Source organism: Rosa chinensis, chromosome 1 (assembly GCF_002994745.2).
Source record: "Rosa chinensis cultivar Old Blush chromosome 1, RchiOBHm-V2, whole genome shotgun sequence".
NCBI classification, from domain to species: Eukaryota; Viridiplantae; Streptophyta; class Magnoliopsida; order Rosales; family Rosaceae; genus Rosa; species Rosa chinensis.
Genome location: NC_037088.1, coordinates 53,834,361 through 53,850,828, shown reverse-complemented (window position 1 = coordinate 53,850,828; position 16,468 = coordinate 53,834,361). Strand labels below are relative to the sequence as shown.

General features: G+C 39.4%; 1 protein-coding gene and 1 pseudogene across 1 annotated transcript; one reads left to right on the top strand and one right to left on the bottom strand.

Annotated features, from left to right (window-relative positions):
- The first annotated feature begins 3,455 nt into the window (after window positions 1-3,455).
- Window positions 3,456-5,081, top strand: LOC112178977 (zinc finger protein ZAT5). The gene has a single exon (XM_024317261.2). It carries the CDS (start codon window positions 3,660-3,662, stop codon window positions 4,815-4,817), a length of 1,158 nt encoding a protein of 385 aa, XP_024173029.1. The 5' UTR covers window positions 3,456-3,659; the 3' UTR covers window positions 4,818-5,081.
- Window positions 5,082-8,977: 3,896 nt separating this feature from the next.
- Window positions 8,978-11,169, bottom strand: LOC112169719 (annotated as a pseudogene).
- Window positions 11,170-16,468: the final 5,299 nt, after the last annotated feature.

Sequence of the window (16,468 nt, the reverse complement as noted above, 5' to 3'; positions counted from 1 at the left end):
GATCACTAAAGTTCTTAAAACACTACTTCCAAAAGTTAATTTTTCTACTTTTTATTTTATTTTATTTGGTAGTGTAAATTAGTTTACTATTAGAACTAACTGTTCTTGATTGAGAAAAGAAATTAAATTAGATTCATGCATATTATTGGAATACCAACAGATTTATTTTATTTATTTATTTTTTATTTTTTTTAAAGGAAGAATTAAATTGCACAAAGTCAAAAACTGTAGAAGATAGAGGAATACCAACAGATCGATCAGTAGACAAGTAAGTAGTCTACCACTAAGCAAAGATCTTCATCCCAAAGATAGGGTATCTATTAATTTGTTAAACAATAAACCATGACTTCACTTTAACAGTACTTCTTCTGTTTAACTTTTTCTAATTGATAATGAGTAGTTGCTTCGAGTCTATTTTGTTCTTTATAATATTATATTCGCAGCTATATAATTGCCTCAGTTTCATCATTTGGATGTGAACCTCAATGATTAGTTTGTACATAGAAAATCACTAATTTATGTATTATTTGATAATCATGTAGCTTGCTACTATAGATGCTGCTTATTTGGGAACTGGGGTAATGACTGACTATTTTTCCTATATATTAAGAGATAATTAGAGATGTCTGATAATTTAAAAACATACATGTATATATAAGGATATGGCTTGTGATTAGGTCAACACTACACATGATACTGATCATTGATTAATTAAGACAATTAATAGTGCGCATAATGCACATTATGAAACACTCAAGAAGATACTTATCCAACTTACTACGTCGTTTTAAAATTAATAGAGGGAAAACGATCTTTCTTTCAAAATTGTATATGTGAATAAGTCATGCTTATTTTGCATATTATTCATTAGAGTATATATTTCTTTCTCCTTTTTCATTTTGGGTTGGCATATAGAGGTATTTTTAGACGACCACACATCCGACTTGCACATGGTCGCCTGAATAAGTATGTAAGAAGAACCATGAAACCGAAAGAAAAGGAAATACAAGAAATTAAAAGGCATCTAATCGTTTTTGTTTTTGTGCTTTTTCTTAATGAGATGAAAGCTTTGAAGGCAATCTAACACCCACCCCAAAAGCAATTGATTCGAAGATGGCATGGGTGCTAAAAGCTGGGTCTGATTAAAAAGTTCTAATGGCGAGAAAACTAAGAACACACATACTTTAGATAGATCTTTCTCCGATCAATCCTACACACTCTTTCATTAATGATTATTGTGTCCCAAATGATGCGAGATTTATTCATGCATGTTAAAAACATTTCATGCGCTTAAAGGTACATAATTATTGACGCTAGTTTTTTCTTTTGAAAGGTAACTATATAAAGTTTCATGTTTGGTCAAGCATGTGATCGATCACTTATAAACGTTATCTTTAGGTACGCAAAAGTTTGCACATTTAAAATCTCTAATAGGGCTGCACTCATCGATGGAGAGAAACCTCTCATGCTCTCAAACGGACTTGTAATGTATGCTTCTCTTTTCTGTTTATAACGGTAACTGTAAAATCTTCATATCTGGTGTTTGTGATGTGATGACGGATAGATGACTAGTATCACCTTGTGCATAATTAGTATTAATTGAGTTGTCATATGTGAACTAATAGAGATCTACATGAGTCATGAATTTAGAGGCTAGGGATTCAGATAATTTAGTGGGAAGTAATTTCCAGACATTCCTTAAAAATCGGAGTAAACTCACTAGTAATTGCTACGTTTGGCCCTCAATATTACACCCAACAAAGAAAGACACACAGAGTTCCTCTAATGTATGGTCATGTAAGCATGACAATACTTAATTGACGACAAGTAATATAATTGTATACATAAGAATAGAATATAATAGGATCTATAGATACAAAAATGAATGTTCAAATTATGTTGAGGGAGGGAGAGAGAGGAGAAGTGGGAGTGGGGGGAGCACCGCAGATTCCGTAGTTCCAGGCTTGCACTCCAATCATCTTGATCGATCATATTCATATTCATAAACTCACACACAATACAAATCGTTGAGGCAAAGTAATGGGGGTATTTTGTTGCCTCGTTGCCTTTGCTTGCTTCCCTTCAACACACTTTGTAAATTTCACTTCTCTTTCTCTGGTTTTCTGTAATACTAAATAGTATGTACACATCTACAATTTTGGAGTCTCTCTTCAATAGGACGTCTTCGATCACTAGGTGTGGTACTGTGGTTGGAATAGCTGTATAACTCACGCGCCTTCCATACTAACTTCCAAAACCATAGAAACCATTTCCACCAAAGAAATGAAAAATTCATGGAAATTAGACTTACATTTTTTAGGAAAAGGCAATAATATTATTACACACCCATGGAAAGAGAACCACACAAAGGACGAGTATGCAAACCTCGCCTCCTCTTCCAATTAAGCCTAGGCCTCACAATTCAGATTTCAGCAGTCTTGAGTTATGGTGAAGCAGACTGGTTATTGATACCTTGTAGGCTAGGGTTAACCATACTTTGTTTTGCTTTTGTCTGTTAAGGCCGGCTGGCTAATTCGAAACTCGTGTTCCAAGTGCGAAGAAGTATAAAGAAAATCACTATTAACCAAGGAATTAATTAACTAATTTTTAGCAAACACATTTGAAGATTTTTAGATCTTGAGAAATGTCTCAATAGCAGGTTTCTATAAAAGAACCCAAGTATTTTACCGAGTATTTTACTTATAAAAGAAAATACATGCCTAGCTATCCTTTAAAGTATCGATTACTTAGAACCTAATAAAATTTCTTCTCTCTAAAAGTGGGATATAACATACTCAAAAGTCAACCTATATATATTCAATGTGTTGTGTAACAAAATTTGATTAGTTGATATTAATGATTTGAAATTGAAGCACAAGGATAAACTACATAATAATTACTTTATCTAGCCAATACTATCATCTCTTTGAAAAAAAGAAGAAGAAGAAGAAGAAGAAGAAGAAGCAAAATATACTTTTGGAATAGTTGGTAAGTGATATCCAAAGTCCTATTCCCTTCAAACTTAATCCACAAGTTGAGCTACTTACATTAATTACTAGTTTATTACAAGCTTAGACTTTGTACCTAATTTGTTGGACGAGTCACAAGTTGATATTGCTGGAGTGAAGAGATGGAGTAGCACTAGTATGTGCAACAACAAGTATTTATGGACAGAACTTGGAAAGTGGGGTGCACGCGCTAACAAAATTGTTTGGTTTTGCAAGTGTGGGTTGGCAAAAGTGAAAAAAATGATTGAAAGAAAGAGAGCATGAAACGGAGTTTGCGTTTAACAACCTCTTCTTCTTCTCTGGCTTTACACTCTCCAATCTCTAAATTTGCAACCCTTCTGTTATATCTGGTTGTTTTTGGCTATCTCTAAAGCATTTACTAAAACTCTCACTCTCTAAAATTACAACAAATTCTTGTTTTTAATATAAATATGTTTATAAATACCTTGAAAGCTCAGCAAAGATTGGGGGACTAAAAATTCACAGTTACTGTTGTGTGCATTGGGTGGCCTTGTGATGACTCCATAATTCTTCACTATATATATTAATGCAATAAAAACCACTAAAACCAGTCTTTCTTCCTCCCCCAACCCTCCTCCTCTTGCTTCCTCCCAACCCATTAATCTCTCCCTCTGTCTCTTAAGCACTTTCATGTCTCAACAGGTAGAGGAGGAGAGGGAACAGCCAAACATGGAAGAAGCCGATCATCAAGAGGAAGAAGTCATCATAGGCTGCAACGAACAACACAACAACAACAACACCGCCACCACCACCACCAACAACAACATTATCATCAAGGGCAAGCGCACAAAGCGCCTTAGGCCTCAATCCCCCATCCCTTTCGCCATCCCCACGAACTCGTCCACCGCGGATGGCGGTGGCCAAGGTGGCGGTGGTGGTGAGTGTAACAACACCACCAACTCGTCTCCCACCACCTCCACGGAGTTCCAGGATAGCACCGAGGAAGAGGAGGACATGGCGAATTGTTTGATCCTCTTGGCACAAGGCCAATCCCGGGGTCCTTCTTCGTCCCCCAAGCTGCCCCAAGCCCATAACGATCACAACGCAACCACAACAACAAGTCGGAGATTCCTGGAAGCAACACCCCTCGCCGCTGCTGTGGGGCCAGCCAAGATGGAGGGGCCGGCTGCCGCAGCTGGCGGGTATTATGTGTATGAATGCAAGACATGTAACCGGACTTTCCCTTCTTTCCAAGCATTGGGTGGTCACCGGGCGAGTCACAAGAAGCCAAAAGCAGCGATAAATGTGGATGACAAGAAGCAGTTTGGAATTGGGCTGTTACCATCGGATGAAGAAGACACACAATTATTCAAGAACATGAACATGAACAACAACACGGCCTCCTCATCCCCACTTTCTCTTCATTTGAGTAACAGGGGGTTGGTCTTGAGTACCAACAACAACAAGTCTAAGGTACATGAGTGCTCCATTTGCGGGGCGGAGTTCACCTCCGGTCAGGCCTTGGGAGGCCACATGAGGCGCCACCGGGCGCCCGTTGGAGGACCAGCTACCCTGGCGTTGACAGCTCCTCCTCCAACAGTTCCTTTAGCCTTGGAAGCTCCGCAACCACAACAAAACCAACACCAACAACAGCCCTTAAAGAAGCAAAGAAGCATGTTGTCTTTGGATTTGGATCTCAACCTTCCAGCACCCGAAGACGATCATCATCATCGAGATCAATCCAAATTTCTGTTTGCACCCAAACAACAGCAGCAGCAACAACCGCAGCAGCCTCCGCAGCAACAGCAACAAGAAAGGTTAAGAATTTTGGTGGATTGTCATTACTAAAGAAAGGTTAAAAAAAAAAATTCTAGTTCCTTCTCACAGTTTGGTCAACTTGATGTGAATTACCATATTTTTTTTTCCTTTTACCTTGAAATTCTTTGGATTCTTTTGATTCAACTTGAACGATATCAAATATATGGACTTCGATTCTTTGCTAAGTCAGTGTAAAATTTTTCTACTGTCATACTTTTTCCGATGTGGGACAATTGTATTTGATCTACAAGATTAACAATACCATGTAATGATGAGGGCTTTGTCCTCTGCTTTCCAGTAGGGGTTTGTTGTTGGTCGTTTTCTAGTGGGAGAAATGTGAGAAACACTTGGGGAGTGCTTAGCTAGAGCTAGGTTGTCGCCACCACCATTACAAATTTACAATCTCACAACCAATTTTAGTGATGGTGTGAGTTTCATTGTTTCATTTACAAGAAAGCCTGCTGCCATTGATGCAAGTGATAAGAATAGAATAAAAAGTGTGGAAAGCCACTGAGACACTGCAATTCCCACATGAATCCACCTATTGTCCTTTCTCTCTTTATATTCTGTATATAAAATATGTGCTACTAAAATAATGTGTCTAGTTGCCTATTTTTGTCACTTTCTTTGCTTGGTCACCTCTTTGTTAGTTGCTACCCCACTGTGTACACCTAAGCAATCTGTGGAATGATCCACTGCTTCATGACCCACAAACCTTAAAGTACTCATCAGTCCTAGGATGTTGAACTTGGGAACTGAAAGTAGTTCATTGTCCTACAGTTTATAACTGGACAACAGGAATAAATTGGTAATTTACTGTTTCTTGTGTTGGTGATCGAAACTACAGGATTTAGTATTTGATCCGAAGTAGTGTTATTTGTAACCCCATTGTTGCGTATTGCTGTTGATTAACCTCATGTATGAATTTATTTTTATATTGATACACGCAGTGGCGTAGCTATAAATTTCATTTAGGAGGGTCAAAACATAAATAGCTATATATTAAAAAAAAAAATCGTCTGATAACATAATTGCTCCATGTTAAATCGTCTTATTTATAATTTCCTTATTAAAGCTATTGGAGATTTATAATTCTAGTTATGTACAAAGAAGGTATGTTGACATGATTTCTAGATTTTCTATGATTGGTTTCTATGTATAATTGACATTATACATAGTAGCTTTATAAATTATCTTATAAATTGATTTATTGGAGAATATTGATTATGATTTCCTCTGTATTAATAGAAATTGAAAAGAGAATGTATCAAACATTAAAACCGGAAAGTAATTAAAGAGCCTAAAATTATGCATTTAGGAAGGTCATTATGTTTTTATATTATATTTTTATATAGAAAGTTTGATTATTCAACAATAAAGATGAAAATATGAGGAGGGTCAGCTGACCCTTCTCGCCCCCCTCTCCCTATGCCCATGGATACACGAGATATGAGGTCATTCATTATATCAGCGAATTAAAATTTATTTTAAGGGATATTGACCATTTATACAATTTGAGCCTAAAAATTGTCCACTTACTCCACTAAGAGTTTTTTACTCTCATTTATCCAATTTAACATGTATTGACAGTTTTGCCCTCATTTTAATTAATAAATTACACTCTTCTCTCTCTCTCTCTCTCTCTCTCTCTCTCTCTCTCTCACACACACACACACACACACATCCGCCTCCTCACCCAGACCACCGTCGTCGAGCCCTAGGCCTCGTAGCTTCTATCAACGCCGGCTACCAGTTTTGCCCTCATTTTAATTAATAAATTACACTCTTCTCTCTCTCTCTCTCTCTCTCTCTCTCTCTCTCTCTCTCACACACACACACACACACACACATCCGCCTCCTCACCCAGACCACCGTCGTCGAGCCCTAGGCGTCGTAGCTTCTATCAACGCCGGCTACCAATGGGCATTTCTCGGCCATCATCACCGCCTACTCCATCGTCGAGCCCTAGGCCTTGTAGCTTCTATCACCGCCGGCTACCAATGGACATTTCTCGGCCATCATCACCGCCTACTCCATCGTCGAGCCCTAGGCCTCGTAGCATCTATCATCGTCGGCCTACTCCATCTGCGGCTTCGTCAAGCCCTAGGCCTCCCCCATCGTCGAGCCCTAGACCTCGTAGCTTCTATCACCGTCGGCCTACTCCATCTGCGGCTTCGTCACCGTCGTCGTTCTCGTCTCGTGCAACAAACTCGACGACTTCTCAATCTCATAATTGGATTTGGACGACGCGTTGGGGTTGTAGAGGGAGAGGGAGGAGAATCTGGAGATGGCAGCGAGGAAGTAGGATTCAGGTCGGGCCTAGACCGAGCAGAGGTCCTGGACGCGCAAGCGGGAGTTGTTGTTGGTGTCGACGTAGAACCAGAGGATGGGACTTGTGGTGGAGGGCGATGCGGTCCTGGCGGTCACCGGCGATGATGAGGAGGTGGCAGTTGGAAGGATTGGTGGAGATGAAGTCGCGGCTAGGGGGGGGAGGGGGAGTGGGAGACGACAAACTGCCATGATGGTCCTCTTCCGAGCAGAAGGCTTCATGGTTTTTTTGCTCCGATTTGCTACCCACAGCATTTTCTGGGTGGTCAAATCTTATAAACTTCCAATTATCTCTTTTCAGCTCTTCCGGCTGCCTCGATTTTGGCGCCAAGATCCAATTGCTAAGAAACAATTGGTTTTGCTTGTGAATTGCTCAGTGATCATGTTTAATAATTAGTACTGCTTCAAGTTTGGGATTTGATTCTGTTTCAAGTTTGTTTATATTGTTTTGAATCGTTTTTGGGTGGTAATAGTGCGACACAAATGATTATTAGAGGGCAATAATATGATTATTGGGGGCAATAATACGATTATTGGGGGTCAATAATATGATTACTGGGGGGTAATAATATGATTACTGGGTATTATTAGGGGGCAATAAAATCGGACGCCGGAATCTGGTAGCCGGTTGCTGGATTCCTGTCACCGGAGTCAGCGGTCCGCCACCCATCACCGGAGTCCGGCGAGGTCTCCGATGACTTCTCTCTCTAAGTGACAAAGAAGGAGAGGGCAAAATTGTCCTAAAAATAAATAAAAAAACAATAAAAAAAAATACTTAATTGAGTATTAGGGTAAAATATATAAAAAAATATTGTGTAAGTGGGCAATCTCTTAGAGTGTTTGGGTAAGTGGGGTTAATTAACCCCAAAATTGGGTAAATGATCATTATCCCTTATTTTAATTTGTAGTATAATAAATATGCTCGATGGCGGAAACAGAATTGGAGAATGTAATTCCAAACTTTAGTACTCTTCTTTTTTTGTCTTTAGTTCGATCTAATTTGGCCCCCAAACATGTTTTAAGAATTGCCACTTAGGTCATCTAGATGTGTAAGGCAGCATTTTGTAGTGAAGTGATCAAGATCCGGACACTTCTCCAGCCTTCATGCATGAATGAAATTTTCGATAGTTTTACGAGATTAGACACCGGTGCTTCTCACCACACACCGGATTCACACATAGTGCAGGTAAGTCCGACAATCCATGTCAAATTAGTGGCTCATGTCTAATGCACATTCTATAGTTCAAGTTTTATTTTGCTTCTGGTAGAGAGTGGACTAAATAATTAGATATTGCAAAGTTGGCCTGACTAATATAACTTGTGGTGCTTATGATGTTTACAAGCATGTGTAAGCACAAAGTTGGCGATAATAACCATCCAGTTCAAGACAGGATTAAGAAGGACAACTAAACAGCCTTGTACAGTTGGTATCATATGAAATTGTTAGCAAGCATCATTAGCTGTTTTAAGTAAGAGTTGGTCCATGTCTAATTGTCTACCTTACAGATCAGAGAGAGAGAGAGGGTTTGTGCTAATTTGGGAGTTGGGTCAACTTTTAAGCTTTAATTAACACTCACAGGTTCTTCACTTCTTCTTGTGAGGTCAAGGATGAATGTGCCAACGTGGGGCGTGAATCACTTAATGTTTTAGCTTTTCAAGGTAGCGTTTCATATAGATGTTAATATCCGTAAATCCTGGCCAAAATTTGAAAGAGATCGAGATAAATATTTGCCATGAAATGGTTTTTTTTTTTATTACCGGGAAGTTTATTGAAGATCAAAAGTTTACAAGACTTTATGAAATTTGTCCCAACCAAAAAAAAAAAAAAAAAGACTTTATGAAAACCTAGTGGATAAAAGTCATAAAACCCTGAAAAAGATCAAAGGGACCTTTTTGTCTATTGGTTTTTTTTCTTCTTCTTCTTCTTCATTGTGGGTTGGGAACTAAACCAATATGCAGCTTGAAATTGGATGTCTAACATTTTTAGTGCATGCATCAAATTTTGCACAATACATTCAAGCCTCTCTCTCCCATAATTTAAATCTACAAACAAACCCATTGTAATCAAAGATAAGCAGGAGAGTTCCAAGAGAGAGATAAAAATTCAAATTTGGAATCTATAGTTCTTCAAAACAGAAACAGCAGACCCTTATGCCTTGGATTCAGAGTCAATCGAGGTGGCCTTAGCCTCATCCAACTTTGTTTGGTCTGAACCAAGACCCTGCAGCGTTTTATAAAACTCCTCAGGAAGAGGACCAGGTCGGTGAATGGGCACGTGTTTGGGGACTGGAGCATCATTCTTGATCGCCTCACACTCGTAATCATCAGGAACACCCCATGGATCCCACTCTCCAATACAACACAATAAACAATGCAAACCATTATAAACAATCCATCCCTGTTCGTATATTCATGGAAATAAAGAGCTCATAATACGATTAGAAGTTAAATGAAAGAATCTGGATAATACAATTGTACTTTGACAAACAATAACTATATCATTTGTCTCAACAAGCACTTCAAAACAGAACAAAGATAGAAAAGGAACAAAATCAAAAACAGAAAAGAGCACTTTGTAAGAAGGAAGCACGAGAAATATACATTTTGACAACAGAAGATTCCAACATTATGGAAACAATTGAAAATGGATGAACCAAAATGTCATGTTTTGAAGAAACAGTTGCAGTGGCTAGTAAACACCATGCTTTCACACACATTAAGATTTCTACTCTGGCCTTAGTAAAAGGCATTCAAGTGACGAAAATAGCATTTCCTTATCATCTGTTCCACTTCCACTTAATGGAGATTGGATAGTCAACGAAGTGCTATTGCAGGAACAGGGGACATGCCTAGAATAAAATTACTTTCGGAAGAGAAGCCACCGGGAAATAAGTAGATGAACTCGATACAAATGATCGTCACAACAGGCTAACTATAAATATTGACCGACTAATATTTTGAGTTACCAACTTAGCATTCTCAAGTAGTAATTACCATCGGATCCATTGGCAAATCATAATCCTGATCAAAGCTGACAGTAACACCACTTTTCAGCTACATAAGCAAAAACCAAATGTCAAGACAGAATCAACACCAGTAAAGTGCTGTACCGAAAGAATTGTAACCCAACCTGATGGCTGAATACATGCATGTGTAGTTGCCCGTGGATAAACATATATAGGAATGCCTAAGCTTTTAACATGATAGGCGTATCATAGGAAACACGAAAATTGTGACGAAACTCCAAAACAAGCACTTTAAAGTGAAATTTTCAGCAACCATATTATCTTTAAAACTAAAAACTCCAAATAAAACTCGGCAACGAATAGAATTCTACAATCTTTACTCACTTTCCCTTCACAAAATAAGTAACTAGAAAAGCGAAAAAACTCAATAACCACACAAAACTTGTAAGTCCGGACCTAATCCCAAAAAATTCCAACCTCATTTGCATTTTCCAATCGCTATTTCTCGTCGAATAAGCAAACCACAAACAAGTCCAAACCAGAAAGCACACATTAACACTCCGATTTCACTCTCAGTTTCTTCCAAAGCTAAAACCACACAACAAAACAAAGTGAACAAACAACACACACATTTCAATTCGAAAACAATCAACGATAACAGCACTGACCGGTCATCTTTCCGATGAGCGTGAGCTCGTCACGCGCCTCCTCGATGAGCTCCTCTGACCTGGCCGCAGCCGAGCCTCTTCTCGATGGCCTCCCAGTCCTCTTCGCGGCAGACCTGGAGGCGCTGCCGAGTGAAGCTCTCGACGGCTTTGCGGTAGCCTTCGTCCTTGGGGACGGCCTGGATCTCCTTTAGGGTTTTGGAGTAGAGCTCGATCAGTACCTCCCTTGCGTTGGGGACCACGTCCAGCCCTACGATCCCCGTCGTCTGCTTCACCCTGGCCATCAGCGGCCGTGCGATCTCTCGGAGGAACATCGTTTACGGTCAGATTCGTGGTTCTCTCGGCCAAGCTCCGATGCCTCTCTCTCTCTCTCTGAGACTCGCTCACGCTATGAAGATGGGAAATGAAATTCCAAAGAAGACGAAGAGATTTTGGGCCTAATGGGTAGTCCATATAATGCCAGTCCATGGAGACAAGGCCATAAGCCCATAAATTAAGGAGGCCCATTTAGGTCAGCATCTTCTTAACTTTTGGAGGGTATAATATGAAGGGAGAGGATCCTCTCCTAAGCTTGTTATCAACCTAAGCTACCTAAGTTTTTAACTACATAGTGACATGTGTTAATAAGTACATCTAACGGCTTGGATCAATTTTTCCCCACTACACTTTTATTTTAATTTTTTAATCCTTACTCATTTCACGACCAAGTAGTAATCCTGCTCCTTTGTTTTTGTTTTCTTCATCGAGTTCAAACCATGCCTTTTCTCTGTTCTTCTTATTTTTCTTTGCAATCCCATTCATCCAAAAGAAAAGCCACAAAGTTTCAATCTTACAAATTTCCAACGACACCCAGCCGAAGTCATACCCAGCCGAAGTCATACCCAAATAGAATTTATAATTATACTCAGCAACTTTTCCAACAATACCCTTAACAAAACTCACACCCAGCCGAAGTCATACCCAGCAAGCTGGGTGTAAGATAAAACTTATCTCCGCATCAATTTTTGATGTTGATTGTTGCAGTGTGCATTTGAGCCATGTTTCACCGCCGCTTCTCCGCCTCACTCTCCCCCTCCGCCTATTAATCATCCTCGCGACAACTAAGTCAGTCCCTCACTCTCTTCCCTGCTCCAATCTTTACACCTCTTCTTCTCCATCTCTCTGATTACCCGGCCCAGAGTCAAACCCCTAGGTTGGGTCTTAGTTAGAAGAGGTGTTGTAACGATAATTGGTATGAAGTATGGGGTGTGGGACTTCTTGTTGTTTTGAATTCTGATAGCTTAGTTTCGAATTGCTCTGGCTTGTTCAGTTTCTGCGGTGAGATTGATGAGAATAGAGATGGGAGGTGCTTTTGCTGATCTTCTCAATGAGAAAGGGAAGGGCTCTGGTGAATTGATGGTTGTGCTAGTTAATTTCCGGCTTCTATTTATATATTGAACTTGAGCTGATTTTCAATCATGCTTCAAATGGGTTTGTGGTGAAGATGGAAATCAATGAAGAATTGGGTGCAGAACTATCTCAATCTGGGTGTCCTAAACAATTAAGAAGTTTGATCGATTTTCATTTTGGGAATATTCAATATGGAGAACTTGTGTGGAAAGCAACTAAGCAAGAATTGGATAATTTAAGGTCATATGAGAACTTGCGTGTGGCTTGCCTCTCTGAACTGGGTTTTAGGCAGCCATGGCAGTTGTTACACGTGTCTCCCAGAGAACCCATTTCGCCATTAGTCCCGCCTCCGTTTTGGCTCTGGCTTGCCATTTCTTGCTTCTAGTCTCTTCAGCCATCATTCTCAGTTTTGGGTATTCTAGTAATTAATCTATGCCTCTGGCATGTTGATTTTGGAAAGGTTTGCTCTTGATGTGGAGATAATCCAAGTTTTACTGGGTGTGAGATTTGCTGGGTATAACTTTTGCTGGGTGTGAGTTTTGTTAAGGGTATTGTTGGAAAAGTTGCTGAGTACAATTATAAATTCTATTTTTTTTTATAGAAAATTACACACAAGTGATCTTTTGAAACTTTAATTAGTCATAAGGCCACCTTATATTTTTTGTCTTCATAAGGCCACCTAATGCTTCAATTTTTTCCCCGCTTGACCAATTTGCCCTTCCACCTAATCGAAACGAGCTGAAATAACAGCCTATGCTCCACACATTCTCTCTCTCAACAGCCACCATTCTGCTCCACACATTCTCTCTCTCTCTCTCTCTCTCTCTCTCTCTCTCTCTCTCTCGCGTTGCAGATCCCTTCACAAACCCACACGACGTCATTGCCTCTCTCTCTCTCCCCTTCACCGTTGCAGACCTCAGACCTCAGACCTCACAAGCTCGCCGACAAAACACCTGATCGTCGACGTTCGATCACAGATCAAGTCTTGATCTCTGCCTCCGATTCCGAAGACCACCGGCACGGCGCTCTCTCTCTTTCCTTGATCACAGATCACCTCGTGATCTCCGCCTCAGATTCCGGCTACCACAGGCACGGCGCCCTTCTCAATCTTGCTCGCTCTCTCAGCAAACCTTATCTCCCTCTCCCAGGCTTCGTCGTCTCCGCGATGCTGAAGTTTTCGCAGACTACTGCGAACCATATTCGATCAGCACCTCCTACAAAGCCTCAACGATGCCAACTCGAACTCTGTTCACCTAGAGCTGACTCATGTAGTACCTCTCTCCTTCTCGCTTTTTCTTCAATTCCGGCTCTGTTTGCTTCCGATTCTCATTTCGGAGCCCTAAAATCCTCTATTTTGGTTCGGAGTATTCAGAATTTGGACGGAACTTCATTTTTGTTTGGTTTCGATTTTGGACGTTTAGTGAGACTATTAGAACTCAAAACGGGGTTTTGTTTGTCGTTTTGGCTTCCTCAGTGAGCTTCTGAATTGCTTTCTCAGTGTAGATTCGAACGCCGTCAACGTTGCCTTGCTTTCTCAGTGTCGTTTTGGCTTGCGCAGTGAGCTTCTGAATTTCATTTGATTTGATTTGAATTTGAATTTGCAGGTGCAAATTATTTTAAAAATCTCGATTTTGATTGCTGAATTTTCATGCAGGGTCTGTCTGGATGATGGCGATGAGTCTTCGATGGTGAGATTAGGCGTAGGGAAGAGCGAGAGTACTAATTCCAGAGATCAAAGCTTTGTTACATGTTCAAAACCTGGAATTATGTATTGTTACACTTTTTGGATTAGGTAGAAACTCATATGTTGATATTTGTCAATTTGATAGCTTTGGTTTGATTTTGGTAATTCCTATGGATTTTCCGGCTTACTCTAGTAAATGATACTCATGGATACAAGTTATGTTGATCGATTATGATATGTGCAATACATGCAAGATTGAGCATTGTGCATAGTAAATTTGTAGTTGTTTTAATGTTTCATAGTAGTTTTTGTGTAGGTTGGTAATAGTTTTCTCAGTTGGTGATAGTAGCTTTGTTAGTCTTTGGTAAGAGTAACTTTTTGTCGTGATGATTGTAGCTTTTTGTGATGGTGATAGTAGTTTTTGCTGTTGGTGAGAGTAATTTTTGCTGTTGGTGAGAGTAGCTATTGATGTTGGTGAAAGCAGCTTTTGCTGTTGGTGAGAGTAGTTTTCTAGTGTTGGTGAGAGTAGCATTTGTTGCTGATGAGAGTAGCTTTTGGTATTTGTGACAGTAGCTTTTGTTGGTGGGGATAGTAGCTTTTCGTTTTGGGGAGCATATGTTATTTGGTAAGCAGCAGCTTTTATTGTTGGTGATAGTAGCTTTTGTTATCTCATTGGAGGTTGCTGGAAATCTTACTAGAGTAGCTTTTGTTGCTAGTGATAGTAGTTTTTGTGACATTGCCGGAAATTTTATCATTGTAGCTTTTGTTGCTAGCTTCAGTAGCTTTTGATATCAGTGACAGTAGATTTTGTGGTTGCCGGAGTTCGCCGGAGTTGATCGAAGGCCTCGCCAGAGAGGAGAGAGAGAATAAATGTTGATTTTGTACTCTAGTGGCAGTTATGTAAATATATTGGTTTTTAATATCCAAAATAAAACATATTTTTTAATCTAGTGGTCTTATGAAGGAAAAAACTAGTCGGTGATCTTATGGCTAAAAAAACATTCTAAGATGCACTTATATGTAATTAACTCTTTTTTTGTTGGGTGTAAAAAATCTGCTCGGTCTATATAGAAATTTGTTGGGTACATTTAGAAAAGCCCTAATTTTTTTGCTGATATGTTTTGTTGGCAGGCAATTAGGAGTCAAAGGTTCAAAGTATTTGAACATTGGCTCAACAATTGGCAAAGTTCACAAAAAAAAAAAAAAAAAAAAAACTTTTTTTTTTGTTCAAGGGGAGACTACTAGAGCTTTGCGAAGTGCGATTCTGGCACAAGGAGTTGAAAACACCAAGGTATTCCCTAAGCTTAAATCCCACATGGGTATTCAAGGGCTTAGGGAGTACAATTTTGAAGGTGAGACTTTTTATGCTGCTGGATCATCTCAAGGCCTATTGGAGAATATGCAATTGGATCTCAATATTGATGAGTCAAATATTATTCCAGGACCTGCAAGACTTCATGCAAAATATATAGAAAATCCTTTGTAATTGTGAAATCAATTGCTTTAGGCAAATGATTTATGGTATTTTGGGATTGTTGATTGTTTTGATGTGCTACTGCTGATCTATGATGCACGGAAACTCAAAAATGTCCGCGTATCCCGTATCGAAAAGGGAAACGGGTACGAAACGCCTCGGAAACGCATGGAAACGCTCGGAAACACGTATCCGGATTTGGAAATAGTTTGGATACGTCTGTATCCACTGCGAAAACGCAGAATGTAAATAAATCGGAAACGTGGGGGTAATAATGACTTTTTACTCTGCAAAAATTGAAAGAAAAAAAAATGAGAGAGAGACGCGACCTCAGCCAGATCGAGATCGCTCTTCTGCAAAACGAGACCCAGATCGAGCTACTTCGTCGTTCGGTCATTCCTCCTCGTTGTTCGTCGTTCGGTCATTCCTCCTCGTTGTTCGTCGTTCGTCGTTCCTCTTCTGGCTTCGTTGTTCAATCGTTCCTCTCCTCTTCTGCTCGGAATCTTTTCTGCTCTTGTTCTGATATTGTTATGCGATGTGTGTACTAGCTAGTTCTCATCCTCTTTGCTTTTCTCGATCTATTTGTTTAAAAGCATATAGTTCTTTTAATTGGAACTGTATGCTTTATGTTTCATTATTTTTTTCTAATTATATATATATATATATATATATATATAATTGGCGTTTCCTTCATGTTTCCATTTCCTATTACATTTAAGATTTGCCATTTCCACGTATCCGAATACTCTTACCCGTTTCGGTACTTCTTAGCTGCTGATTATGTTTGATCTGTCAAGTGAGAAAGGTGGATATGCTTAATGGTGTTTCTTTTTTGTTTCCTTTACAAGTTCTGTATTGTGTCAATTCTTTCTTGTGTGTATATGCTGCTTTCATTTGCTGAGACTTGTTTTCTTATGGGATTATCTGTTAATGCAGTTTCAACTGATTCAGTTTAGTAATGACAGTCATCAAGAGATTATATTCATTATATGGTCTTGAGTCAATTTTAACAAGGATCGATGTCAGATCTGTTGGAAATCGTAGGTAGAAGAAGTTTCAATTTCTCAATCTTCCAAAATTTCAGAGCAAAACTTAGCTATTGAATCTGACTCAGGTATCTCAGTCAATGTCTTGCTTACTAATACCGAATGATCTCCATCCCCTTGGCTCAATGG